Below are 27,108 nucleotides of genomic sequence, written 5' to 3'. Positions count from 1 at the left end.
CAGACTGCTTAAATAATTCATGGTCATCTCCCCCCTCTTGAAGCTGCAAACACAGTGTGCCCTAAGGGCCGCTCATTTACTCTGCAGAGAGCTTCAGGAGAAGGAGAGCCTAATCCTCCAACAGAGGACGCTGGCCAAAGCCAAGGGCAGACAGGGCCAAGGCAGAGTGAGCTGAGCTGCGCTGCTTCATGACACGGAGCTTGGTGTCAGGGAGCCAGGCGGAAAAAACCTCACCCCTGAGATTTCCAAACCACAGTTTTAGAGGTCCACGGCCCTAGATGTCCGCTTGAGTGTGCATCCATAAGCACTGCCGTTTCTGGGCAGACCATCGAGTGGTGCTTAGAGACCATCCATCCTCCCCGCTCCCCCCCCCCCGTCCATGTAACCATCCACATATTCACATTGATCTACCCCTGCCCCAGTATATCCATCTACCTGCTCATATCAATCTGCCCATCTCCACTCATCTATTCACCAATCTAGCCACCCATGCATATCTAATGCCCCAGACCCATCAGTGCATCCATGCATGAATCCACTCATCCCCCTGTTCCCATCAATCTGTCATCCATGTATCTACTCATCTGTCCATTGGTTCAGCTCTCTACTCCTGCTCCCCCATCCACGCACCAACACCTGCACACAACTGCTTGACCATTTGAACTGTTCACATCAATCTATTCACGCATCCACCCACTCATACATCTATCAGACCATGCATCCGTTTGTCCTTCCTTTCATCTGTCCATCAGGATGCCCATACCAGTCCAGATGTAATGGTTTGTATATGCGTGGCCCAGGGAGTGGCACAATTATAGGTGTGGCCCTGTTGGAGTAGGTGTGTCACTGTGGGTGTGAGCTATAAGACCCTCATCCTAGCTGCCTGAAAGTTAGTCTTCTCCTGTTTGCCTTTGAAACAAGATGTAAACTCTCAGCTCCTCCTGCACCATGTCTGCCTGGATGCTGCCATGCTCCTGCCTTGATGATAATGAACTGAACCTCTGAACCTGTAAGCCAGCCCCAATTAAATGTTGTCCTTATAAGAGTTGCCTTGGTCATGGTGTCTGGTCACAGCAGTAAAACCTTAACTGAGACACCACCCATCCACTCATCCATCCATCCATCCAACTATTCACATCTGTCCATAATCTATACATTCACTCATATATCCATCTGTCTATCTGTTCATCCATCTATCTGTTTATATCAATCTGCCAACTCATCCATCCATCCATACATACATACATCCCTCCCTCCCTCAATCCCTCAATGCAACTATTCACATCTATCCACCCGTACACACACTCATCCAACTACCCATCCATCCATCCATCCATCCACCCACCTATCCACTCACTCACCCATCCACCCACCCATCCATCCATCCATCCATCCACCCACCCACTCACACTTCTTGTCCATCAATCTGCACCTACTTGTTCCTATAACAATTACTGTGTGTCTACCATGTGCCAGTCTGTTTCAGGAGTGAGGCATATGGGGTATATGTGGAGTCCGGTTTGTTGGTTCTAGAGAACTCACGCTATATTTGGGGAAGACCAAATGTGTGCAAGCAATCGTGTCAGATTCTGTTACAAGTGAAGAAGAGAATAAGCCTGGGCGTGTTCCAGAGAGGTCATTTCAGTAGCATATGAGAAAAAGGCTGGCGAGGCTGAAGGGCCTGGTCATTCAAATGGCATTCTGGGTAGATGAGACAGCAAGTACAAAGGCCGAGGTAGGAACGCCCTGTGCATCTGAGGAGGCAGAGGAGCGAGAGTAATGTGACACAGTCTGGTGACTGGCAGGGTCCCAGTCAGGCGGGGCCCCATGGGTGAAGGAGAGGGTCATGAGTAACTCCAGGAGTAAAAGGAGGTGGTGGGGAGAGGAACGAGCATCTCCAGCCCCATGGCTGCTGTGTGGACAAGCGATTTAGTCACAAGGCAGAGGGAAGGAAGGAGCTCACTATATAACGGACATGAGGTGCTGTTTCCGAGCAAGGTGATTAGACAAAGAATCCAGCCAACTTCATGAGGAAACGGAGGCCCCAAGCCTGTCTCACGATGTTTTTCTTTTTTAGCGAGACTGATGGTGTATGCCTACAATCCCAGCACTTGTGGCAGACATATCTCTGTGAGTTCAAGGCCAGCCTGGTCTACAGAAAGAGTTCTAAGAGAGCCAGGGCTACACAGAAAAGCTCTGACTCAAAAAAAATGTATTTTTGATTTATGATTTTTACTTTATGAGTGTTTTACCTGCATGTGTGTCTGTGTACCATGTGCACGCATGGTGGCCAGGAAGGTCAGAGAATGGCATTGGGTCCCACGGGACTGGAGTTACAGATGGTTGTGAGCCACCATATGGGTACTGGGAAGTGAACCCAGATCCTCTGTAAGAGCAGCCAGTACTCCTAACCACTGAGCCGTCTCTCCAGCCCCTGAATGGGCTTCTTCACCAGCAGGGTTCAAAGGCTTCATCAGCTATCCAACTCCCTTTTCTGTTCTAAATTTTCCTCTCTTTGGGGAGACTCACCCCAGGTTCCACTTCTCTTCACTCCATACCCCATGAGTAGACCAGCAGTGAGTGACATTAATGCTGACAGTTCAGTGCTGTGTGGCCGTGGGCAAGTGTCCTCTCTCTGAACCTCACCTTGCACCCACATGCCAAGAGGGAGTACAAGGGCATTCTCCACACATCCTGGATGTCACTTTCTCTCCTGAAGTGTCACCTCTGGTTTACAGAATGACAGCTGAAGATCACACTTGGGAGCCCCCCCGGGGCTCCTGGCTGCCATCTGGGCTTTGGCACATTAGCTGAAACCCAGAGACCCCTGGGGGAGGGCTTAAGCTGAGCTCTTTAAAGCAGACTGTCACTTCCTATGAGACCTTGGACAAATGGCCTGACCTGCCCGAGCCCAGGTTTCTGAGCACGGGGGAGGGACACGCAGATGTCTCTGGAGCCTGGGGAGATCAGTGTGGCTGGTGAGGCATTCCCTGTCTCTCCCAGCACTCAGGGCCCCCAGGGGTGACGGCTGCCCACTCAGCAGGCAGTGGGAAGTTTCCCTTACCTCCAAGGCTTCGTAGTACATGGTTTTAGCCTCTGTATCTGTTTTGGCAGACATCAACCAGGACTTGATCAAATATTCATAAAAACTGTCCCCTAGTCCTCCGACTGAGACATGATCTGCAGGGAAACGATGACAGGAAGGGTCAGCACATTTGTCACTGGCTGGGTTCAAATGGTGACCGCTGTGGTCTGAGCTGGCCAGCATTTGCTCGCTGCCACCCAATCCCACATGGGCAGGATGAAGGGACACGGTTGGGAACCAGGACATCTTGAGCTAGGTGTCCTGTATCCACACCCAGGGTCTTCGGGGCCATAGTTCATCTGACTCTAGCAGGATGACACAGGACCCTGGCTATTAACTGTAAAGGGTCGATTTATTCCTCTCTCCCCACACCTCCCTCTCTCTTTCTGTCCTGGAAGATGAGGCTGGCCTTGAACTCACAAAAGTCCACCTGCCTCTGCCTCCCCAGTGCTCGGATTAGGAGCATGTGTTTTTCTTTTGTATTAAAAATTTACAATGTAATACTAGGAAATATACATGAATATATATACATCCATATATACATCCACATATGTATGCATTTGTGTGTTTGTGTGTGTGTGTCTTCATCTGGTGGCAGACAGTTCACAGGTATGACGGGTGTCTGACAAACCCAACAATGAATGCTGAGCCTTCATAGGAGGCTGAGGAAGAGGGAATAAGAGTGGATCGCAAGTTCAGACCCCAGCCACAGAGACCCTCAGGAAACCAGCTGGTTTGTATGGATCAAGGTAATGGGAGCTGAAAGGGAGGGTTGAGATCGCTCTGTCTGGGGACGGTGTTTTAGATCACTGCCTAGTTTGGCCCCACACACTGCTGTAGTATGTGGTGTGTTTGTGTGATATGTCTATTGTTAGCATGTATGGATATTTTTGTGTGTGCTTTTATATAGTGTATATACTGTTTTGTACATGTGTTTTTGTGTATGCATGTGTCTGTGTGGTGTGTTTGTACGTGGCGCGTATGTGTGGTGTGTTTGTATATATGTGTGGGTCTGTGTGGCTTATGTCGGTGTGTACGGTGTATTTGTGTATATGCATGGGTCTCTGGCATATATCCATGCGTATGCTACAGAATGTGTGTTTGTGTAGGGCTGTGTGGCTTATATCTTTGTGTCTGGTGTGTGTATATGTGTGATGTGTTTGTGCATATGTGTGGGTCTATGTGGCATATGGCTGTGTGTATGCATATAAGTGTGGTGTGTGTCTGGTGTGTTTGTATATATGCATAGGTGTGTGTGTGTGTGTTTGGAGCCCAGTGTGTTATCCTGGGCAGATCTAAGCAGTAGGAGGAGCTGGGTCTCCTGAGAGGCTGAAGTTGAGGAGACTGGGAAGCAGACAGGAGAGAGGCTGGGTGACCTGAGCTGAGGCCAAAACTCTTTTCCCCCTCCTCTCTCTCTCTCTCTCTCTCTCTCTCTCTCTCTCTCTCTCTCTCTCTCTCTCTCACACACACACACACACACACACACAGAGATCGAGAGAGTATAGTTCCTGCTGACTGACCACATGGCTGAGCCTTTGAGACTCTCCCAGAGCCGGGCTCTTCCACAGAGTGAGCACAGCCGAGCCTGGGGGACTGGTCAGCTCTACATGCCACTCTGTCTGTGGACAGGACTGAGATGCCCCACAGGTGTTTGACAAAGTTGCTAGGTGTGGAGCCACACACCTGTCATCTCAGTACTTATGTGGAGGCAGGAGGATTCAAGGCCAGCCTGGGCTACTTGAAGACCTTCTCTCAAAAAAGTCTTTAAACAGCAGGGTGGTGGTGGAGCACGCCTTTAATCCCAGCACTCAGGAAGTGGAGGCAGGCAGATCTACAGAGGCCAGCCTAATCTACAGATTGAGTTCTGGAACAGCCTGGGCTAATTCTTTAAAGAGAAAAAGCTGAGAAGCCTAGGACTGATGGAAAGAAGTTTAGAACATGGCAGTGAGTGGTTTTAGATCACTGCCTAGTTTGGCCCCACCTAAAATTTTGTCTAAATCAAAGCTGGAGGTGGAAATCAAAGGGGGAGGAGGAAGTCACAGGGCCTTTCCTACAGTCACTTCTGAGTGACAGCCAGAAGTGGGACATTCCTGCAAGTCTGAGGATCACAGAGTGGGGTACAGAGTCGTAAGAGACAGATGCGAAAAAGTCTGGGAGGAGTCAGGTACCCAGGTGCTGGCATGTCCAGGCCGGAGAAATCAGGAACTGGTGACCGTCCCTGGCTCTCAGCCAGTGCCCACTTGGGCTCAGGAAGCCGGAATGGGAACTGATGGGGTGAGAAGTACTTACGCTGCACCCAGTTCCCACTCACTGGGCTGAGGAAATTGGGGTAGAGGCCGAAGGGTTTGTCAATCTCCCTGAGGACCTTGCGGATATTTCTGACCTGTGAGAGACACCAGGCACAGTCACTTTCCTGAAGAAGCCACCGATTCTCCACCCACGAGGACGAAATGCAGACTTCAGATGCACATGGGGGTTAAAGCTTTCTGGTTGTGGGGGTGAAAGAGCCACAAGTTCTGTGTCTGCACGCAGAGCATGGTGGGATATGGCTAAGTGCAGCCTGATCACCATCCCTCTGCTGACTGCTCTGCCTGGAACAGTCCTATCCCGGGCTGGCTACCTGCCAGTACCTCCCCAGTAGACCACCCTGGGGGAGGAGTTTCAGATGAGAGGCGGTAGCTATCTTGTAAGCGCTGCATTTCCTTCTTTTAAAGAGAGGGTCTCATGTAGCTCAGGTTGACCTTGACCTCTTAATCTTCCTGCTATGGCTCAAACCCAGGGCTTCACGGATGCTAGGCAAACACCACTGATGAAGCTCCATCCCCAGCCCAGTGTAGGTAGAGAGCTGGGGCATGAATCAGGTTGCTATGAGACCCTGCCCTGCACGGAACAGTCACTGGGTCCAACACAGACGCAGAGGGCGAGCACATGGTGATATGCGGCAGAGGCTGGGTTTGCAGCCTCGGGGGTTGCACGTGGCTTGAGGTGCTCCTACATGTCAACTAGAACTGGACTCCCTGAGAGAGCAAGCCCTCAGGACCACACTGCCTCCCGCTCACAGATAAACTGGCACAGTGGGGCAGCTGGGAGGTTGAGCCCTCAGCGTCAGCCTTCCCTTTACCTCTGAGGCGCTTGGCTTTGCCTCACTGGACCTCGGGTCCCTTTAAGGCAACAGAGACCATGAGAGGGACAGGAAGAGTCTTGTGCCTGTCCTGGTGGGACCCAGGAAAGCAGGCTCTATTAGCTCTCCTGGAAGGGGGCAGAGCGATGTAAAACTTTGACTGCTAATAATTGCCTCTGCGGGAGGCGTGACTAGGGGACTGAAATAGCTGAAGTATGCAAATGCAGAGAGACAGAGGGGCCGGGAGTCTGGAGCTGCAGCCTGTGGCCAGCTGTGCTCGAATACCCCGGGGAAAACAGAGGGTGGAAAGTTCCTGACCCAGTTCTCCGCTTTATCACTCACTCGCTGGCTGCCCCAGGCAGGTGACTCAGCCACTCCGGATCTCATTCTATCCTTTACCGCTCAGATGGGGTTGGCAGAAAACACCCCTCCCCCTTCTACACACCCTCTCCCCCAATGGGGCTTAAGATAAAACATGCCCGGCATATAGCAAGGGTTAGTATGTACTCTTTAGGCCCCTTTCCCCGAGCTGGCCAGGGCTTCCCAGGGAAGTCCAGCTGGGGAGGGTAGTGAGAACAGAATGCCTGGGCTGGGTAAAGGGTCAGAGAGCATGGCATTGGGCAGGTGAGTGGACTCATCTGGTGGTCATAGGACTCACAGGTCTCTGATGGAGCGGGAGCAGGTCAGAGGCATCAATCAAGGGGGCGGGAAGCTTGTCCTGAGCGCCTCTATCCTGACGGATTCCCACATAGAGGAGACAGTGGTCCCCAATCTTGTATTAAGGAGCTCTGAGCTTCATACGAATGTGCGGACTCCAGGGCCTGGGGCAAGTGGAGGCCAGGCAGCTGTTTCCATGCAGCTGTTTGGGGTGATGGTGGATATACTTGGAGAACAGCTGGTAGCTCAAGACAGCACCACCAGGTAGAGGTGTGGGGCCATCTCAGAGGGACAGTGCGACCCCAAAGGTTGTTCTCAGGTTGTCTGGAAGGGGCGTATGTGTACACTGACTTCCTTTGTATTTAAGATTAAATCTGAATGCAGATGTTCCCTTGGGGATTGCTCAGGGCTGTAGCCCTTCTGGAGAGCTTCCCAGGACCAAGTACGGACAATCCTCAGGATCCGGCAGTGGCCTGGATGCACTTCTCAGCATCCATGTAGGCTTGGGCGGCCAAGAACAGTGTCGAGGAAGCAGCTCTGCCAGCCTGCTGCCAGCACAAGCCAGACAGCATCTGGGAGGGAGAGCAGGGAGATCTCACCCAGAGAAAAGCTAAATGTCCCTGGAAAGAGTACACACACACCACCGCCTGTTCCTGCCAGTAAAAGGAGCCTGGCTCTCAGTCAGTCCCCAGATTTCACAGGCTCACAGATCTGCCACCAGCCTGTGCACCAGCACAAACCTCCCTGGCAGAGTTCTGGTGGCTTCTGCTCCCCTCCCTGCCACCTGGAGTTGGGCACAGTTGGTTTTCCCACTAGTTACTGCTCCCAGAGTGGGGGCTGGGGGACCTGGGAACCTCAGCAGCAGGCACCTGCCCTCTAGCCCTTGGCTGGGGGTGGGGGGAGGTGCCTGCCTCCGAGAGGGGGGTGGGGGGGCTCACCTTTTCTGCAAAGACTGGATTGCCAGAGAGTTCAGTGAGATGCAAGAATTCCAAGTGCAGGGATCCGAACTCGGCCAGGATGCTGCTGCTGCCTGCCGTGGCCCAGCCCCAGCTACCGCTGAAAAGACAGCAGCTGTGTCACCCTGCCGGCTCCTTGACTGAGCTCCTTGCAGCTGTGGTACAGGGTGGTGGTGCCTGCTGTGCGCCAGGCACCTCAGCTAATCCCCCTGCACCCCCCCCCCCCCAATTTGGATGGCACTGAGGCTGGTGAGTGATGGGACTTGGTGAAGGTGGTCTGAACCCATGCCACCGTCTTTGTTCCTACCAAGCAGCCTCTATCCCGTCTGGGGCATTGTGACTGTGGGAAATCCTCAGGAGACATTGGTGGCGCAGTTGAGGAGCCCCAAACCCCACAGGACACTCAATCATTTTCAGAGACACCCCCAAACACACACAGACTTTTGCCTGTCCTTTTATCCAAGGTCCTATAAACCCCAGACTGGAATGTTGAACCCAAGGAAGCTGGGGATTAGGAGTGAAAGAAGTGGGGCCCTCGTAGCCAAGGCTAACTCCTCATGAACATGTCAGACATGTTCTCTCCCTGTGCTTGCAGGAGGCTCTGATGTCCACTTCAGGGTCTAGGGCTACAGGAAGAAAATCCTCAGGGCCAGCACGTGTGTTATCTCCCCACTTTCCCTTCTAGAGACAAAGGATCAGGCCCAGAGTCAGACACTATCTGCCAGTCACCCGTCTGTGAGGCAGCTGGGCCCCGTAAGCTGCACTGAGCCAGTCCTGCAGGAGGCCTCTGCCCACATCACCCCAACCTGTGAGGGGGCGCTTTCCAGACCTCCACCTGGAACCAGAAGGTGCAGGGTACAGCGCTGGTCAACTGGCACCCTCAGACAAACCCTTGAATCCTGTGTGCCTCAGTTTCTGGATCTGTATAACCGAATGAGGACAACTGCTTCCTGTCCTTGCCTCCCAGCCTCAGGCTTTTGTGAGGGCCAAGAAAGTAAGGGGTTGGAGTTAGGGGTTGCTGTGGGCAAGAAAGAGCCATCCTCTCCTGTGTCTCAGATTCCACAGGCAAATCCTGATGGCTTTCTCACGGGGATTCTAAGGGGACAGGCACTCTACCGAGAGTTAATGTAAGACAGGGTGAGGGAGAGAGCAAGGTGCAGCAGCCACCTGCCCTTTGCAGGTTGTGGGTGGCTGTGTCGCCTTTTGGGGCTCCTCTGCTCTCCTGCTGCCTCAGAACCTGCTGCTGTTCATCCGTCTCCACAGATGGAGATGCAGTGTGGGGTGGGGAGGTGCCTGGGGGCCACACTTCTGAAGCCCAGGGCCTCACTAGCCACTCTGAGCTCTGCCCTTGCCCAGCACTGGTCTCTGGAATTCCCTCAGAGGAGAAGAGAAGATCCTTTCAGGTGGCTTAGCCTCCCAGTTAGCTAGCTTGCTTCCTTCTTTCCTTCTTTCCTTCTTTCCTTCTTTCCTTCTTTCCTTCCTTCCTCCCTCCCTCCCTCCCTTCCTCCTTTCTTTCTACACAGTGTTTCACTATGTAGACCAGGCTATGCTGAAACTCACTCTGTAGACCAGGCTGGCCTTGAACTCAGAGATCTGCCTACCTCTGCCTCCAGAGTGCTGGGATTAAAGGCGTGCACCGTCATGACCTTCCAGCTTCCAGTGAGTTCTGTCCTCACTGTCCACCACACAGGCCTCTCTGTTCTCTCTCCTGTTGCCTCAGAGTCACCAGCCCCAGAAGCTTCAGGTAGTAGGGTGCACGTGTTTCCGTGTGTGTGTGTGTGTGTGTGTGTGTGTGTGTGTGTGTGTGTCTGTGTGTTTGTGTCTGTGTGTTTGTGTGTGTGTTGGGACACTTGTCCCTCTCTGCCTAGTTACTGGCTTCCTCTATGTCCCAGACCAGGGGCCTCAGGAGAGCCTCCACCACTTCCCTATACCTCAGCTTCCTCCTCCCTTAAACCAAGGTTCTCAGCCTCAGGAGCTATTGTGAGGTATCAATTATGCACGTGACTGTCATTTTTATCAGTATGTAATTATGCATATGTAAGTGACAATACACTTCTAACGGGAACCAGGTGGCTGTGGTGTCTTATTTTACCTTCACCCAATTCTATTAGCAGATACTGTGATCTTCCTGTCATAGGTGGGAAGACTTAGGCTCAGAGAGGGGGAGGCACTTTTTCAAGGTCACACAGCAAGCCGTAGAGCCTAAAGTAAATCCTAAACGGACGAAGCGTTCTGGAAAGGAGAGTGATCCTCCGACAAGCTCTGTGAGCCAGTGGACCATCAGTAAGATCTGCATTCCTCTCCTCTCCCCGGACAAAGGGGGCTGCTCCACAGGGTACCTCGAGACTTGATAAACCTCCTGTGTGTGGTGTAATTATGACCGTAAAACTGAGTTCGAATCTTAAGTTTACTCAGTTGCTGTGTGGCCTTGGGGACGTTACTGTACTTCTCTGAACTTTGTTTTCTTTCCTGGCAAAGTGAGGTCCCAGTGGTTAGAAAGGAAAGCTCTCTGTCGCGTGCTCACAGGGTGCCTGTGTGCTCAAAAGCTGCTGGCAGTTATATAGATGTATAGAGGAAGAATGTTTCGAGGGAGAACACCCATGTAAACACATCTGGATGACTGCACCAGGCCATGTCTGGATTTGAGAAGGGCATGACAATGGCCAGCTTGAATATCAGAGCCCTTACTAGTGGCCCCGGGCAGCGGCAGGAGTGTTTTGTGCGCATGCGTGCCTGGCCCTGGATTGGCCACAATCACTGCCTCAGGTAGCCAGTGGTCTCTGCTGGCCACAGCTGGCCTTGGCTCCCTCACCATGCCTCCCCGGCAGAGGTGAGCCCCGTCTCCACGCTGGGCAGTGCTGGGGCAGGGCAGTTCACCTAGCTAGATGCCCCGGCCCAGGCCTGCTGGAACACTACAGGAAGAGCAAGTGGCTCCAGCCCTCTGCCAGGGCATCTCTGAGGTTCCGGCAGCACGAGCTGCTGCATCCCTGTGACCGTCACGTTTTTAGCAGTTGCTTCTTTCCCAGAATATGAACGTGAGCAATGCCAGGAAGTCCGCACACACAGCATCTCTCCATGGCGAGCAAGGAGCCTAAAAATAGCCACACCTGTGCCAGGCATCCTAGGGTCTGGGTAGGACCAGGCTCTGCTGGGGGCCACAGGGGGAGACAGGGGGACAGGGCTGAGGGAGGGGCGCTGGGGGTTGTGCCCAGACTCAGGGTGTGGGGCGCTTCTGCCTTCATTCTCAGGATCAGTGTCTGTGGAGAAGCACTCTGCACCCAGGCCTGTGTGTGCGTTTCTGAGGTATCAAGTCATGTGGAGGATGACCTCTGTCACCCACATGGCCGGCCTGGCTTCTGTGAAGCTTTAGTGAGGACACTGGGAAGGCTTTCCACCAGGGGGAGGTGAAGGAGGAGCTGGTCTGGGGGACACGGAGGGCAAAGCCACAGAGGCCACAGGGCAGCAAGGGAGGAGGAGGCCCAGGGAGAGCCGAGTGGATCCCCTCGCAGGCACCTGGCCAGCACTCGTGAGATACCCCAGGTGAGTGCTCACACAGGACAGGGAGCGCGGACTAGCCCAGCCTTTCGCCCAGCTCAAGGATGTCCTGCATGGCCCAGAGAGCTGCAGGATTCACCTGGGAAGCCAAGGGCCAACAGGTTGTACACCAACACGACACTGGCGGCTGTTTACAGAGGAACAAGTGTCCCTCCCACCCTGAGCCTGGGTGGTTCAAGCCCTGAGACCTACACTTGGGAACACTTGGGAACCGGTGCCTGTCCCGGGCAGCACTTAGCAAAGGTCACTTCTCAGTGTGCACAGAATAGGAACCATCCATTCGCACGCCACATCTGCAAATATTCATGTCAGACAAAACCGACTCCCCAGGACTCCATTCTGTCTGCCAGCTGTCCCTGGGCCTCCGCATCGGGGTCCCCAATTCAGGACCCACAAATGGGAGTGGAGCATGGACGGCGGTTCACAGGGGGCATCTCACCTTTTGAAGTTCACCACGCCCTTGGGGATGCCCGTGGGTGTGTTGAAGGCAGGCAGCAGTTTCTCTCCCAGCTTGATGGCCTTCACTCGGAACACCTGTGGAGAAAGGTCAAAGGGCACTGAGTCTGAACTGGGTGGAGTGGTCACTCTAACCCTATGCTGTAGTCAAGGCTGGGTGACAGGACTGGGAAGAGGCACTCTGCAGCAACAGAACCTGGCTCCCAGACGGCTGTTTTTTGTGGTCCTTACACCAGGCATTTCTCTCTGAGTGTCAATTTCTGTGTTCATGAAATGCTTGGGTTGTTCCCCAGATGGTAGGGGATGAAGGACTGTCACTGTGATCAGGTGACCTTGGGAAGGGAAAACAGTCAGTGTCACCTCCAAGTCCAGAGACAAACCCCACTGAGAATGGGGGGGGGGGGGTGCTGGCATCAACACTGCTTTCACCAAGCTGTGGGGTGCTACAGGCTGTGGGGTGCTACAGGCAGGCTGTGGGGTGCTACAGGCTGTGGGATGCTACAGGCAGGCTGTGGGGTGCTACAGGCTGTGGGGTGCTACAGGCTGTGGGGTGCTACAGGCTGTGGGGTGCTACAGGCTGTGGGGTGCTACAGGCAGGCTGTGGGATGCTACAGGCAGGCTGTGGGGTGCTATAGGCTGTGGGGTGCTACAGGCAGGCTGTGGGTGCTACAGGCTGTGGGGTGCTACAGGCTGTGGGGTGCTACAGGCTGTGGGGTGCTACAGGCTGTGGGATGCTACAGGCTGTGGGATGCTACAGGCTGTGGGGTGCTACAGGCTGTAGGGTGCTACAGGCAGGCTGTGGGGTGCTACAGGCTGTGGAGTGCTACAGGCAGGCTGTGGGGTGCTACAGGCAGGCTGTGGGGTGCTACAGGCAGGCTGTGGGGTGCTACAGGCTGTGGGGTGCTACAGGCTATCAGATGCTACAGGCTGAATGGTGCGGCCTGCACCTGGAGTGACCCCAAAGGTCTATGTGTCAAAGGCCTGGGCCCCAGTTTTGTTACTACTGGGAGATGGTACAACCTTTAAAAGCTGGAACCTAGGGGGAAAGAGTTAGGTTGGAGGGGGCTTGATGGGGATAGTGGGACCCCCACCCCCACCCCCACCCGTCTCTTGCTCTCTGCTTCCTGTGTTTATGCTTCCATCATGTGTTCTAGCTATGAGGTCCTGGACCACTCTGGAGCTGAAGCATCAGCTAAGAATGGACCACGGAACCAGTGAGCACAGCCAGACATTCTCTTCTTTTAAGTTGTCTCAGGCATTTTGTTCCATGAGGGGAGCTAATTAAAAGCCAGGGCAGGGAACTGAGCTGTGTATCTGCACTGGATATACAGCACTGGACTCGGAGCCCAGACCATTCCATCCTCCAGGTTCTAGAAACTTCCACCTCCTGGTGACAGCTTCTCCACGAGAGTGCAGGAGAAATGTCTTGATGCTCTGAGTTTACTCAATTGTTTTCACGTTGTGCACAGGGGAGGAAGGGTAAATGGGTTGTTTAAAACCCTCCAAGGGATAGCGAAGGGGCCATAACAAGGTCACAGCTCAGGGCCCTCAATTGAGGTTACTAGCCTTTTAAACTGTCCCTCTGAAATGCCAGATTAACTCAGAACATGTGACCTTTAGATTCAGCAGTGTCTCTTGCAACCAATTTCTCCAAAAGGGCCAGCAAGAGGGCTCAGTTCATAAAGGTGCTTGCTGCTAAGCTTAATGACCCCAGTTCGCTCCCTGAGACTCACAGGATGGAAGGAGAACACCCACTCTCAGAAATTGTTCTCTGACAACCACATGTACACTGTGACACACATGAGTGTGCACACACCCTCACAAAACAAACGGACAGATGTAATAAAAAAAAAGTTAAACAAACCAACCCGATTTGTCTTAGGACATGAATAATTGAGAGTGTTGCAAAAGAGTTTATATTATGACTGTTTATTCCGGCGTTGCCTAAAATAGACCATGGTGAGTCAGACAGCACCAGGCAACTCGGAAATGGTTCAGTTCTGACCTCCACGTGATGTAATGTCACGCAAACACTGAAATGACACAGTAGCAGGAGACTATATACACCTTTGAACCTAAGAAAGTATTTCAAAATACTGTAACTCAGTTTAAAATCTGTTTACATATGGATGCATTGAAGAAAGAAGGAAACATAGGAAAACATTAATAATGCCCTCTCAGAGGGGTTAACCCAGGGACAGTATTTATTTCTTCTTTTTGGTCTCCTTGTGCCTTTTATGCAATTATTTTTATATTTTGAAGTAAAAGCCCAGGCTGCTTTTGAACACCTACACTCAAGTAATCCTTCTGCCTCAGCTTTCTGAGCAGTTGGGACTACAGGTATATACAACTGTATTCAGCCTGTGGATTTTTACAATAGGACTTGGGAGATGGCTCAGTGGTCAGGGCACTCCCTCTGTGAGCCTGAGGACCTGTGCTCAGATCGACAGCACCCACATAAAAAGTTCCTGGAACCTCGGTACTGGGCAAGGCAGAGACAGCCTGAGCTCCCTGGCAGGGCAGCCGACCTAGCCTAACAGCATGCTTCTGGTACAGTAAGAGATGCCCTGTTCTGTGTGCAGGCGCCTACCCACATACATGCATGCCAACTCTCTCTCTCTCTCTCTCTCTCTCTCTCTCTCTCTCTCACACACACACACACACACACACACACACACACACACCAGGCCTATAATATAGTTATATGGACTCCATTTTCAACAAACTGTAGAAACACACTTTTAAAAAAAGCTGGCCATGATGGGGTCCACTGGTAATCCTGACACTGAGGAAGAGAACCATTGGAAGCCAGTGTGGGCCACACCCTGGAGGAAGGATTAAAGCCACATCTGTATTGACCATGCACAGGGATTGTTATTCCTAAAGAACAGAATGGAGCACAGCCCGGCTGCTGGGCCCTAAGGACTTTGAGAGGATGGATGCAGGCTCTGCAAATAGCACGCTATTTCAGGTAAGGACTTGAGCCTTCCTGGAATTCGAGATCCATAGGGGTTCTGGGCCCAATCACCATGGATACCTGGAGAGGATCATAAAAGTCATTTAAAAGCTGAGATGCAAGTCCCCAGTCTGTCACTCTGCTGACTCAGTTTCCTGACCTCCCTAACAAAGCCACCAGCAACAAAAACCTGCTGACCAAGGGCCTGGGGGACGGGGCTCACGCACCAAGTACTCAGGGCCCTGAGTCTCATCTCCATACCACAGAATATAAAGCAAAAAAACAACAAAAGTCCCGTGAGACAGTTGTTAGGGGCTTCCTAACTGTGAGCCGGTGAACAGGTTTTGAGGCCTCTGAGGGTACATGGTCCTGCCAGGGAAGTAAGGGGAGTGGCAGGGCTGGTCACGTGGACAGACAAGAGGACACTGCCCAGTGCCTGTCAGCGAGACCTGGAAGTAGACCCCAGGGAGCTGATCTAGAAGCCAGAGGCACCTGTCCCCTGGGGCTGCAGGGTCGGCTCTGTGGGTCTGCCGCAGTGCTCAGCCAGGCTGGGTAGCCACTGGCTTAGTGACAGAAAGGGCTTGTAAGAGCCTCGATCTCACTCAGGCTTTGGATGGCTTTACCCATCCAGGAGGGTGTCGGTGGCAAATGGAACCCACCCAGACTGTGGCTCAGGCAGCTGCATGGTTGCCTGAGCCTCTGAGGAGGCTAAGTTAGCTAAAAGGGCCTTCTCTTCCCTGCCACAGTACCATGCTCTCCCTGTGCACTGCCCTTAGGGGACCTTGCTGTTGGCTGTCACAGGAGGTTCCAGTGGCCCTGGGGAGGGACTGAGAAAGCACGTGAGTTCTAGAATGAGATTGATGGTGGCAGAAAGACACAGGTCCACTCTGCCATGGAGCAGGGGAGAAGGGCTGTGACAGATCTTCAGTCTCCACAACAGCCCGCAGAGAAGGTCCTTACTAAGGCTGAGACAGCCCAGCTCTAGGTGACTTGCTCAAGGCTACAGAGTTCTGTGGCTTTCACCAGGACACCTAAGAGTCTCTTCTCAGAGGGATGTGGCCTCAGTGGCCTCGTGGTCTCAGTCCCCAAACAGGAGGGGAACAGGTGTGAGTTTCATCCTGCAGGGCATGAAGCACAGGGAACCGAGGGCCCAGCACACATCCTCCCTGTCATTGTGTGACCTCTGTTGAACCCTGCACTGTCTCTGAGCCCCAGTTTCTCCATCTGCCCAGGAGAATGATGGGATGTGTCGTGGCAGCTCCACAGAGCTCTTGTAGAAATTGAGAAAGAGGAAGCTTTCGTGCGGACGTGCTTCTAAACTGTGAAGCGCTGTCCCAGCACCCCCAGGAACAGCTCTGATTGTGCCTATCATCCTTTAAAAAATATTTTATTGTATTATGTGTAAGGGCGCCTAGCCAGCATGTATTTCTGTACACCATATACATGCAGGGCTCAGGAAAGCCAGAAAGGCATCAGGACCCTTGGGACTGGAGCTATAGAGGCTGGTGAGCTGCCATGTGGGTGCTAGGAATTGAACCCTGGTCCTCTGTAGGAGCAGCCAGGGCTCTTCTAACTACTGAGATGTCTCTTTGGCCAGTCATCTTGACAGGAGTCAGTCTTAGCAGGAGTGAACAACAGCAGGCCCTCTTCTGCCACTTGCTCTGAAGCAAGGAAAGTGGCAGCCAGCAGATGTGGCACACACATTTGTAGGAAGTTAAGAAATGTCCCCAACAGGTAGCCACTGTGACTGGAAGCAGGCACTGACACTGGAGACAGACTGGAGGGTCAAAGGGCCAGAGTGAGGCCTGGCACAGCCCTCAGTGACTCACGGTTGGTTATAAGCCTGTTTCGTCATCTGTGAGTGGGTGACGTCCCTCCTTCTGATAGGACATTGGTGGCTCCCACGGAGCTGTGCACAGAACTCAAAGCCTGGTATTTAGGAAGGAAGAAGCTTGGGGATAGCAGGGGCTATGGAGGTGTGCTGTGCTTCTGGGCAGGGGCTGGACAGACAGACTCGGCATGCTGCTTACTTGGGCTTCCCTCTGAGCCCTGTGAATGTCTCCTCTTTTTTTTCCTTCTTTCCTTCCTTCCTTTATTATTATTATTTTTTTTTAATTTTGAGACAGGGTTTCTCTATGTAGCCCTGGCTGTCCTGGAACTCACTCTGTAGATCAGGCTGGCCTCTAACTCAGAGAATCGCCTGCCTCTGCCTCCTGAGTGCTGGGATTAAAGGAGTGTCCCACCACCGCCCGGCTGTGAACTGTTTTCTCAAGTCACTAATGCCCTGGTCCACAGCCCTCTGCCAGATGTACATCCTGAAGTCAAAGTGAGGGTCGCTCAGGAGCCGGGGGCTCAGAACTACAGACTCTTCAGAGAAAGGTCCAAGGATGGCCGGGTGGCTGTCACTCGGGAGCCGTTAGCTTCTTTGGCTAGTCCTAAGCATCTCCCCTCCCCTTCCCTGCACCCAGCCCTCCAACCACACCAAACAGGAGAGCCTCTGAAGCATGTGGGTGACTTTGCCTTTTCCCCTTGCTTGCTCTGTCATCTTCCTGTCCTGGGCTTTTCAAATAATATTCAAGCTCTGGGAGGCTCAAAGCCGAGGGCTCCCATCGACAATTTTTTTGGACAAATTGGTACAAGCAGTAATCTCTGCTGAGGAGATTATATTTGATGGAGGGCGGCCTGAAGCTACTGGAGAGAGAGAGGCGGCTTGTTGCCTCTAAGCCCTCAACTTCAGTCATGACAGCTGATGGAGGAAGACTTTTCTTGGATCACAGGGATGGAGCAGGCCAGGATTTCTCTGTAGCCTGCCTGCTTTGCTTCCAAGTGGTGGCAGAGCTGGGCAGAGTGGCCCTCTGGATCCCAGGGAACAGTCTGACGGATGACCTATATTCTGGGGACGCTGCCAACCTGGCCACCCGATACTCAGGCTGTGCTATGACAAAAGCTCATGAGGGGAGAAGGGAGGCTCCAGTTTCTCTCGATCTCAGTACAATTCAGAATTCTCTGGCAGAGAGAAGACACCGTTTGGAGGTGACAGCCCTGGCCAAACTCTCTGTCCTGTTCCATGTCACAAGGGCTGTTTGGTCTAAAGAGGTAATGTGATTATCTGAGGACTGGAAAGAAAGTGATAAGAGGGGACTTGTTTAAGGCCACCAGCAGGTGACCCTGGGCACTTCTTGGCCCTCAAAGCCTTGCAGTTACGGGTTATGGCCAGCAGGGTGGCCCCATTGCTCCACTGCTCCCTTGTGAATGGACACAGGTGGTTCTGCCCAGGAGGGGAGTGGAGGAAGAGATTAGTTGTGAGTACATGAAAACCTACAGGCTCTGTGGCTCGGCAGTTAAGAGCACTGGCTGCTCTTCCAGAGGACCCAGGTTCAAATCCTGACACAGAGGCTCACAGTCAGCTGTAACTACAATTTCAGGGGATCCAATGCCTTCTTCTGGTTTCTGTGGGAACTAGACATACACGTGGTTCATATACATACATACAAGCAAACATCCACACACATTTACAAAGAAAAAGCCAGTGGCCCCAGGAGCGAGAAGCAGCGTTTGGCCTTGTTGGTCCCGAGACCTGACATCTATGAATGGGACTTTGCTGGTGCAGGGCATGTGTCTGGTTCTTCACAGACATGGTTCCATCCTCAGATAATTCATCAGCTGCTCTGGGAGCCAAGTGGGCTTATCTGGGCCACAGATCTGAACAATGTGGAAGACTCAGTGGGGGGGGGGAGGGGGTCCTGGTTGGCTTCTGGTAGACTTCCTGCCCTCATGAAACTAAAGTAGAGGCAGGACTATAGTTTTTCTAAGACCTGTCCAGCCTGGGGCCTCAAAGGACCAATTTACCTCTTCTCCTGTCAGGTAGAAGGCAGACAGCAGTCCTCCAATATACCGGATGTTCACTTCAAACAAAGATGCTTCTCCACTCTGCAAGAAGGTGGGGGAGGGAGACAACAGGACAGTCAGGATTCGTGTGAGCTTCCACAGCCAGCCAGGCCCCGGACAGACGAGGGCCACACTGTTCCCCTCAGTACACACCTGTACCCTGCCCCTGGGACCCCAGCAGGCCAGGCCACAGCTCTGTTTTCATAGCTGAGGTTGGGAGAGGCCAGCACCTGCCTGGCAGTCGCTACTGTGCATTTAAGCGTTCCAAATAAACACCCGCTTTGGCTCCCTTCCCCAGCCTTGCCGGAGGCCATTGGAGCAGTTACGCCTGGCAGTGCTCCAAGGAGCTCCAGGACCTGTACCGAGCTGCAGGGAGAAGCTTAGCCCAAGGAGAAGCAAAGCCTTCTTTAGTCTGGCCTGCCTCCCTCACCCACCCCTCCTGAGAAACTCCCATGGCTTAGCTGGAACCCCTTCCCTGGGGTGAGAGAGCAGGGCGGGGCTGAGCAGGAGGCTGTGGGCAGATGCCTGGGTAAGAGCCATCAGCTTCTGGGCCCACTCACACTGCCCTTCTCCATGACTGCCCACCCCCCGCCCTGGACAAAGCAGGTGTGGAGACATCATGCCAAGGGTACGTACGGTCTGGCTAAATTCCCCACTTTAGCCATGTGCATGGCTCTGTGACTTGAGATAGGTTTCTCCCTCCCCACTGGGTTCCCTCCTGCACACCACCTCCCAAGCAGGCCTTCTCACCGTGCACAGTGAGCTGGGCGTGTGTGTGTGTGTGTGTGTGTGTGTGTGTGTGTGTGTGTGTGTGGTCTCCCTCAGGCTCCGGTTTCACCCTCCTTCGCCCCAGGTGCCCCCCTTGGCAGCTTTCTGCATCCTATTTTAAATTTTTATTTGTAATGTTGGGGAGTTAACTGAGGGTCTAGGCAAATGAGTTACAACACCAGCCTTCTTTTTTCTTTATTTTGAGACAGGGTCTTGCTAAGTTGTCCAGGCTAGCCTTGAACTTGTGCTCCGGCTGCTTCAGCCTCCAGAGTAGCTGAGATTTCAGGACTGTTATCTGTTAATCTGGGAGGATTCTTCCACTAGCAAAGGGTGTGCAAATCTCACTTCCTCTCAGCCTTGTAGCTCCCCATGAGCTCCCCGTGACGTCACCCCATTCTCTAGATGAAGAAGCTAAGGCTCAAAGAGGTCATGACCCCCCACCTTTCTTTTTCCTGAAAACACTCTAACCTACCTCAGCCTACCTGAGTGGCCACAGCTCCCTGGTCCCCTAGGCAGGTCAGTCCTCTGCCTGGAGGAGCTGGGGTCCTTCCAGGGGAGCCAGGTGAGTCCCTGAAGATGCTCCTCTGCCCACTCCCTTCCACAGAAAAGGAGCAAAGGGGCTCCCCTGGCCTCAAGGCTGCCAGAAGTCACAAAAGCCTCAAGATGATTCTAGTAATTATAACAGTGATGAGAAGTCCACTTAGCCTTCCTGTTGACTTTACAGCGGTGACATAAAAAACTCCCCTCTGCTGTGGTCAAAGCCTCTTCTCCTCCTTCCACTTGCTAATCAACAGGCCCAAGGTGAGCACTGTGGGGAGGGAGGGGTGGCCCTGGCTGTGTCCCCTTGTACCAGAGAACACTAGCTGGGAGACATCCCCACTTCAAGCCTGGTCTTCCCTGAGGTGAGGAGACTGCAGCCCTGGCTCTCCGCTGCTCCACTGCACAGTCCCAGGCAAGAAGCCTGTTGTCTGTGGAGCCGAGGCTAGCCCTTGCCTCCCCACCGCCTCTGACTCACCACGTTGAGGTGGAAGCTGTCTTGTACCCAGGCCTTGGCCTCCTGGAACTCTTCTCTCAGCTCCATGAGGTAGAGCGTGTCGAGAGAATCGATGATGGTAGCCCCACTGAGACCACCTGTAAGACAGAGAATCGCAAGTGTGACCCGGGGGCCATGTTTTTCCTTTCCACTCTTGGTTAGACAAGTCACCCTTCCCCAGGGTTCCCAAATGCATGGAGAACTTCAAGGTAGCATCTAGGGTACCACCAGTGAAGGCAAGACTGAACCAGCCATCCCGTCTCCTTGGGGAAGGAGAGATGGAGGCTGTGCTGACCCATTCCCAGACCATGGTCACTCTGTGGTCAGCAACTCGCTCAGTTCCAGGTGACACTGCCCTGACCAATGTGGCACACACAGCTCCCAGTGCACAGCCAGTCCTGTGGCTCACTCAACCTTCCTTCTGCCTTATCCTGTGAAAAATACAGGTGCTCACATCTGCTCATGCAGGGAGACAGCCATATAGGACTGTGAACCCAGGGAGGATATCCAAATCCTCCAGGTCCTGCAGTGCAGACTGGAACATAGCATAGGGACGACACAGGAACATCCGTCCACAGAGGGGACACAGAGCTGTCTTTATGTGCTTGGAAGATAACCCTGGGACCACTTAAAACAAAACAAAACAAAAACAGTCAGGCTGTGTGGTGCATGCCTGCCACTCAAGCACTTAGGAGGCAGCAGCAGGAGCATTGCTGGGAGTTCAGGGCCAACCTGGGCTACATTTTGAGTTCTAAGGCTAGCCTGAGCTACATAGAGTTCTAAGGCCAGACACTGTCTATCATATTAAAAGGCAGGTATGGGTTACGTCAAGCTGTTGGTCAGTGGGGTCCTATAGACTCCCCCAGATACTATAAATTGCTATTGGTTCCCGTGCAATTGCCCCTCTTCTTGAAGCCACCACATCCTTGAGTTACAGAATATGGTGAAACCAAGCTGGTATTGACTTGGAAGCTTCATCCCTGCTGGGTAGCTTTCATGGTGCTGGAAGGTGCTGTGCACGCTATCAGAGAAGGAAGCCCTATCAGACGCCCTAGGGGAGAACCTCGTACTAGTGCTGTGCTAAGTGGACACATCCAACGGCCTCCTAAGTACTTATATTTGTATCCACAGATTCACATGTCTCTCAAGCTTTGTCAGAGAGGCGTATTTATTTATGCATTTATTTACAGGAGATGACAATACTGACCAACATGCGGACAATGTTGGTGATTATGGCGTATTCAGCTCTAAATGAGGCATCAGTATCCCTCACCCAAGGCTTGGGGAACAATTTACCAGACATGACAGGGCCATTGCACACACGAATTCACAGTGGCTGGGATAGCATGCATAAGAACTGCACAAGAACAAGCCAGAAAGATCCCAGCATGAAGTCGCACCCCTAGCTGAGGAGCTACTGGCAACTGATGGCTTCCGGTGGAGGAGAGTCCGTTCTCTTCAGAGATACTGCCCCCAAGAGGCTACCTGATGTTGTTTAAATGAGAAATGTCCCCCCACAGGCTCTGTGTTTGAACATCTGGTCCTGTGTTGGTGGTGCTATTTATGGAGGGATGTTATGGGACCTTTAGAAGATACTTACAGCCTTGCTGGAGGAAGTGCATCATTAGGTTTTGAGGGTTTATAGCCTTAATCCACTTCCTGTTCTTATTTTCAACTTCCTATATGCAGCTGAGATCTAATCGCTCAGCTTCCTGTTCTGGCCTCTTGTGGCCACGCCTCCCTGGCTATTATGGGCGATGCCCGAGGAACCATAACCTCAAATAAACTCTTCCTTCCATATCTTATTGCATTTGATTGCATTGTTTTATCACAGCAACAGAAAAGCAACTCGCACACTACACATGCTCCAGTAGACAGACGATCCTGCACCCAGGTAAACACACGTTAAGTGGACTCGGCCGGTTTTTAAAAAGAGCACATGACACAGGAAGGAAAAGTGGAGAAGACAGGAAGAGTTGGAGGGGAAGGGAAGAGGATGGGTTTGGGCAGTTATAGGCATGTAAGAAATTCTCAAACAATAAAAAAAGAGATTAAAGTGCAAAAACAGAACAGGGGTCGGAGACGGCTCAGTTAGTGACATGGTGGCGATGCCTGCACACCCAACTTGGGAGAGCAGAGACAGGCTGATCCCGGAGCCCAGTGGCCGCCAGCCTCGCCTACCTGGTGAGTCCCAGGCCCATGAAACCCTGTGCCATTTAAAAAAAAAAAAAAAAAAAAAAAGACAGCAGTTGAAGAGGCACAGCCGAGGCTGTGCGCATGCGCACGTGCACGTCTCTCTCGCACAAAGCCAACAAAGCTCCGAAGGCAGAGTGGCAGAAGCTCTTTATTGCAGAGTGAAGAGGGGGCCTCTAGGCTCCAAGCAGGAGGCGCCTGGGGCTCAGGGCTTATCTCTGGGTGCTGGGGCAGAAGTGCTGTTTATTCCTTCTGGGTTATTTTTATCTCTAGAGATTTATTTCCATCAAAAAGAAAAAGGGGAAACGGTTTAGACAAATAAGCCAAACAAATGTGTAACCCCAAAGTCTTCATGTTCTCTCTTATTCCAGGACAGTAAGTTCCCAGAGAGCTAGCTACCTGCTTGCCCCCACCATCCTGACATTGGTCCTGGGATCATTTGTCCCCATGATCCTCACTGTGAAGGAGGCAGGAGAGGACTGAGGAAAGTCTCAGCAGGTTGAGCACTGTCAGAGCCTGGAATGGAGAGGACTTGGGGTGGGGGGCAAGCTTAGTGCCACCTTGGAGAGCTTCCTGGAGGAGGAGGCTGACTTTCATCAATACCTTATAATTATAGTCATAGCCAGCAATAACATCTTTTAGGGTTCAAAGCACTTTTACCCATAAATTCCTCTAGGGACACTGATACCCCAACTCTCCTCTGATGTGCCAATTTGTAGATGTTCAAGTCCCATGTATAATGGGACTTTTTGCATCAGATCTAGGTAGTTCTCTTGTGTGCTCTGGTCCATCTCAGAGTTACAAGACTGTCAGATAAGTCCCTGCCACATTGTATTAGTAGCTAGAGACAAGAAGATCAAGTTGAGGATACACTTTCTCTCCAAATATTTTCCGTCTGTGGCTGGCTGAATTCATGGGAAACCAACGGGCACAGAGGACCCAGCATGGCCCCCAGAAGAGTGGCTGTCCACACTGTGCCTCTGCACAGGCTCAGTGTGTTCAGGAGTCACAGGCTCTGCAGTCCTCCGCAGAGCCCTCTGGGTCTGACCTGGCTTCTGTACTTCCAAATTCAGGGATTCTCTGCCTGTGTGCCCCTAACTGCTCACTTGTGTTGGCAGTGCCCATGGGGACCCTGAACTGAATCATGGACAGGCATGGTGTGACACAGGGCACAGCCTGTAAAAGAACTAGAGAAGAGGGCAAGGGAGGAGTGGGGTAAAGGCAGAGCCAGCAGCTAAGGGCATGTCACCAGAAGGGAAGGCTAGCCACAGAGGAAGGGAATGGCCATGGGTCTGGGTGCTTGGACTAGAGCTGAGCGAGCATGTGGCATGTCAGCCCCTCCCATGACCACGAAGCCAGTCAGGCCTTCTTTCCCTGGCCACCTCTCTTCTAGGATGTGCCAGGGCAGGCAAGGTTCCAGTGAGGACTTTATCCCCTGGAAGTGCATATGCTTGGGTTGTTGGTCTGGAGCTCAGGCCCCACTCTGAAGGACCTGGTGATTTTGGGTTCTGTTGTGTGTTTTAAGGGCCTGGTGTGACTCTGAGGTCCTGCTGGGTCACCCTTTCATCTCACAGATGAGGGCCTATCAAGGACTAGCCCAGCCCAGGGGAGATAAGCTTCCCCTGCCAATATGGCCTCTCAACTGTGCAAAGGGACCTACCGCTCACCCACCCATCTGGCACTCGGCTACAAGCCAGGGCCAGGAGGAAGCTGAGTACTTCCCTCTAGGGCACAGCAGCGGCTCTGATTTCAGAATCCTGCCCTGGGTCACCTGTTCACCTCAATGGCCTCTGTCCCTTGGGGCCCAGCAGGGAGATTAACCAGGGCTCTTTATGACCAGCTGTCCCACGACACCTCCAGATGTCTGGTGTGGACACCTGAGAAACCGGCTGAGTTTGTTGGTGAAGGCCTGCTCTGGCTTGAGGCTCTGGCTTCTTGGCTTGGTTGGTCTCTGCCCCACCCATCTCCCTGCACCTGGCCGGGCTGGGGTCCAGCAAGGCATGTACTGAGAACCTTCCCTTCAGGCTCAGGGTTACCCTGGAGCCCGTGCTGGATGACAGAGAAAGCCCTCTCTCCAGTCCAACCTTACGTGCCACCTGGGACGGTTTCCACAGGGAACAGAGTCGCCAGTAGAGAGGCCATGACCTATGTATAGCTAACGATCCAGCAGGGCTCAAACGAGCAGCCAGGGCCTTTCCTGGGCCCGCAGCCTTCCATAGTGGCTGTGTATGAGTCTATTCTCCCAGCCCCATTTCTGAGTTCTAAATTTTAGACAGGACAACCTGACCAGAGCAGGAGACAGTAGAACATGCTAGAAAGAACAGAGGCCCGGGAAGCAGGAGAACTGGTTCCAATCCTAGCACGACCCAGCATGGCCCAGTAGAACTCCTGCTCCAAGCATCAAAGTTATCTGTGGATGAAGGGGAAGACCCTGGGGTGGAGTACTGGAGAGCCACCTCGGTCCCTGAGGATGACCCACTCACCGTAAATTCATCTGCCCCCGCTAGAGGAACACTAAGTGTTCGCTGCTTTTTTCCCCTGGGATCCCATTGTCCATCTTGTAACTGTGGCGTGGCCTGTGGAAGTGGGGAAGAGTTATGAAGTGTGGGAGACTCTCTTGGTCCTTCCCTGGGGGAGAAGGGATGCTGACATCTAACTGTTCTGACTTGTTCATGGGATGAAGCCTCCATCACGTGGGAGATTTTGGCCCTGTGGCTGCAGGAGATGGACGAGGATGGCAACGTGGTTGTGTACACACTACCCCGACATCCAGACCTGCCCCTGACTGTGCCTGGGCAGCCCCTCCACGATGCCTATCTGCTGCGTGGGCCACCATGACCCCTGACCTCTAAGCACCAGCTCCCAGCACTGTTTCCATTTTCATATGCGTTGTCTTCCTAGAACCGGATCCAGTGATGTGTCTACCTGAATCCGGAACCCTGCCATGGCTTCTCAGTACCCGTACAATTAAGGCACGCTTGCTCTTGCCTTCACAGATTTGCATGCTCTCTCTGCTTTGTGCCAGGATAGCAGCCTGCTTCCCACACAGCCTTCCCTGAGTCCACCTGTGAACGAGTTCCCACCCAGAGCATGCCCACAACACCCTCCTGGGCCATTCTCCTTCCCTGTACTGTATCTTTCACTCCGACAAATGCTCAAAAGTTAAAGAAGGTTCCTCTGTCTCTCTGCCCCTCTCCCACTGGCCCTTGTAGTCTTGTCTCCAAGTGGCCGTAAAGGCCAGAGTTCTGCTTAAAGGCCCGGTGTCCATTCCCGTGGTCTCCTCATACACTTCTGAGTTTGCAGCTCCTGTACCAACTCTTGCTCTCATCCCGCGGCAGCCTAGGGTCCACCTTGATGGCTGTCAACACCTCTCTGACTCCCATCACCTTGTGTGCATGAAATCACACCTTCTGCTGTGCTGTCTGAGAAGCAAGTTCCCTGGTACCTTGGGCACAAGGACCCCCATTCCTGTTGGTTTACCTCTACGCACACACACACTAAACAAACAAACAAACAAACAAACAAACAAGTAAACAGAATAATGAACAAGCTGGGTTGGTATGCTTTTACAGCCCCTGTGCTGGGTAGAGCTGGGGTTAGGGTTAGCCTTTTGTTCTTGGTGGGCGTGGTGGCATACTGCTTCAGTTCCAGCTCTCAGGAAGCAGAGGCAGGATGATGTCTATGAGTTCAAGGCCAGCCTGATCTACATAGTGAGTTCCAGGATAGCCAGAGCTACAGAGTGAGACCTTGTCTAAACACACACACCCCTCCCTACCCCCTGCCATTCTTGTGTAATTATACCATACAGGAGGATGCCTGAGACTCGGTGGAGAGTCAGTCTAACCTAATTAATGGACTCCAGGCCAATGACAGACTATGTCTCAAAAACCAAGCTGGATGACACCATAGAGGATCAACACTCAACGTCATCCTCTGGCCTCTACGGGCATCACCTCACTTCACACAGCTTCCTGTTGAGAGGAGGGAGAACCCCAGGCCCCAACACCTCCTCTCAGGGCCAGGGCTACCTCCATAGAGCCACTTGCCTGGTCTGTGTCCCCACCAACTCTGCTGTATAATAATGGCATCTTTTATGTGATGTTATATTAACAGAGAGAAATGGGTCAGGCTGAGCAACTCCAGCTCCGGGAAGAACATTTAGAAGGAAAAAAAATGACCCAAGGCATAGCCTATTACTGCGTCTCCCCAGAGCCACACACTAATGGCTGTGTTTAATTTAATGATACAATCCGCAGAGACTCCTCTTGATCTGCAGTGAAACAACATGTACGACATCTTTTCTCGGCTGCCACAAAGAGCAGGGTGGCTGTGTGTGGCAGACTGGACTTTTACAGATGGGGCCAAAGGCACTGATTGCCCATGGGAATGAGGCCTCCTGGGATACTGACACTCCTTCCATGGCTTTACCCCAATACTTGG

At 52.7% G+C, this 27,108-nt stretch overlaps 1 protein-coding gene across 6 annotated transcripts in view; it reads right to left on the bottom strand.

Annotated features, from left to right (window-relative positions):
- Man1c1 (mannosidase alpha class 1C member 1) overlaps positions 1 to 27,108 on the bottom strand; it is a 134,781-nt gene that overhangs the window by 9,668 nt on the left and 98,005 nt on the right. For all 6 annotated transcript variants that reach the window (XR_013110391.1, XR_013110392.1, XR_013110390.1 and 3 more), the window contains exons 3-8: positions 20,458 to 20,573; positions 18,636 to 18,716; positions 11,814 to 11,908; positions 7,802 to 7,919; positions 5,375 to 5,468; positions 3,065 to 3,180 (exon numbers count right to left, since the gene is read on the bottom strand). Coding sequence is in view for 1 of the 6 variants with exons in the window: in XM_034502321.2 (XP_034358212.1) it covers positions 3,065 to 3,180; positions 5,375 to 5,468; positions 7,802 to 7,919; positions 11,814 to 11,908; positions 18,636 to 18,716; positions 20,458 to 20,573 (620 nt within the window). In the remaining 5 variants the exon portion in view is untranslated. The remainder of the gene's footprint in view (positions 1 to 3,064; positions 3,181 to 5,374; positions 5,469 to 7,801; positions 7,920 to 11,813; positions 11,909 to 18,635; positions 18,717 to 20,457; positions 20,574 to 27,108) is intronic.

Source organism: Arvicanthis niloticus, chromosome 5 (genome assembly GCF_011762505.2).
Source record: "Arvicanthis niloticus isolate mArvNil1 chromosome 5, mArvNil1.pat.X, whole genome shotgun sequence".
Classification (NCBI taxonomy): Eukaryota; Metazoa; Chordata; class Mammalia; order Rodentia; family Muridae; genus Arvicanthis; species Arvicanthis niloticus.
Note: the sequence above shows the minus strand (reverse complement) of the source record. Positions and strands in the feature narration are given on the sequence as shown.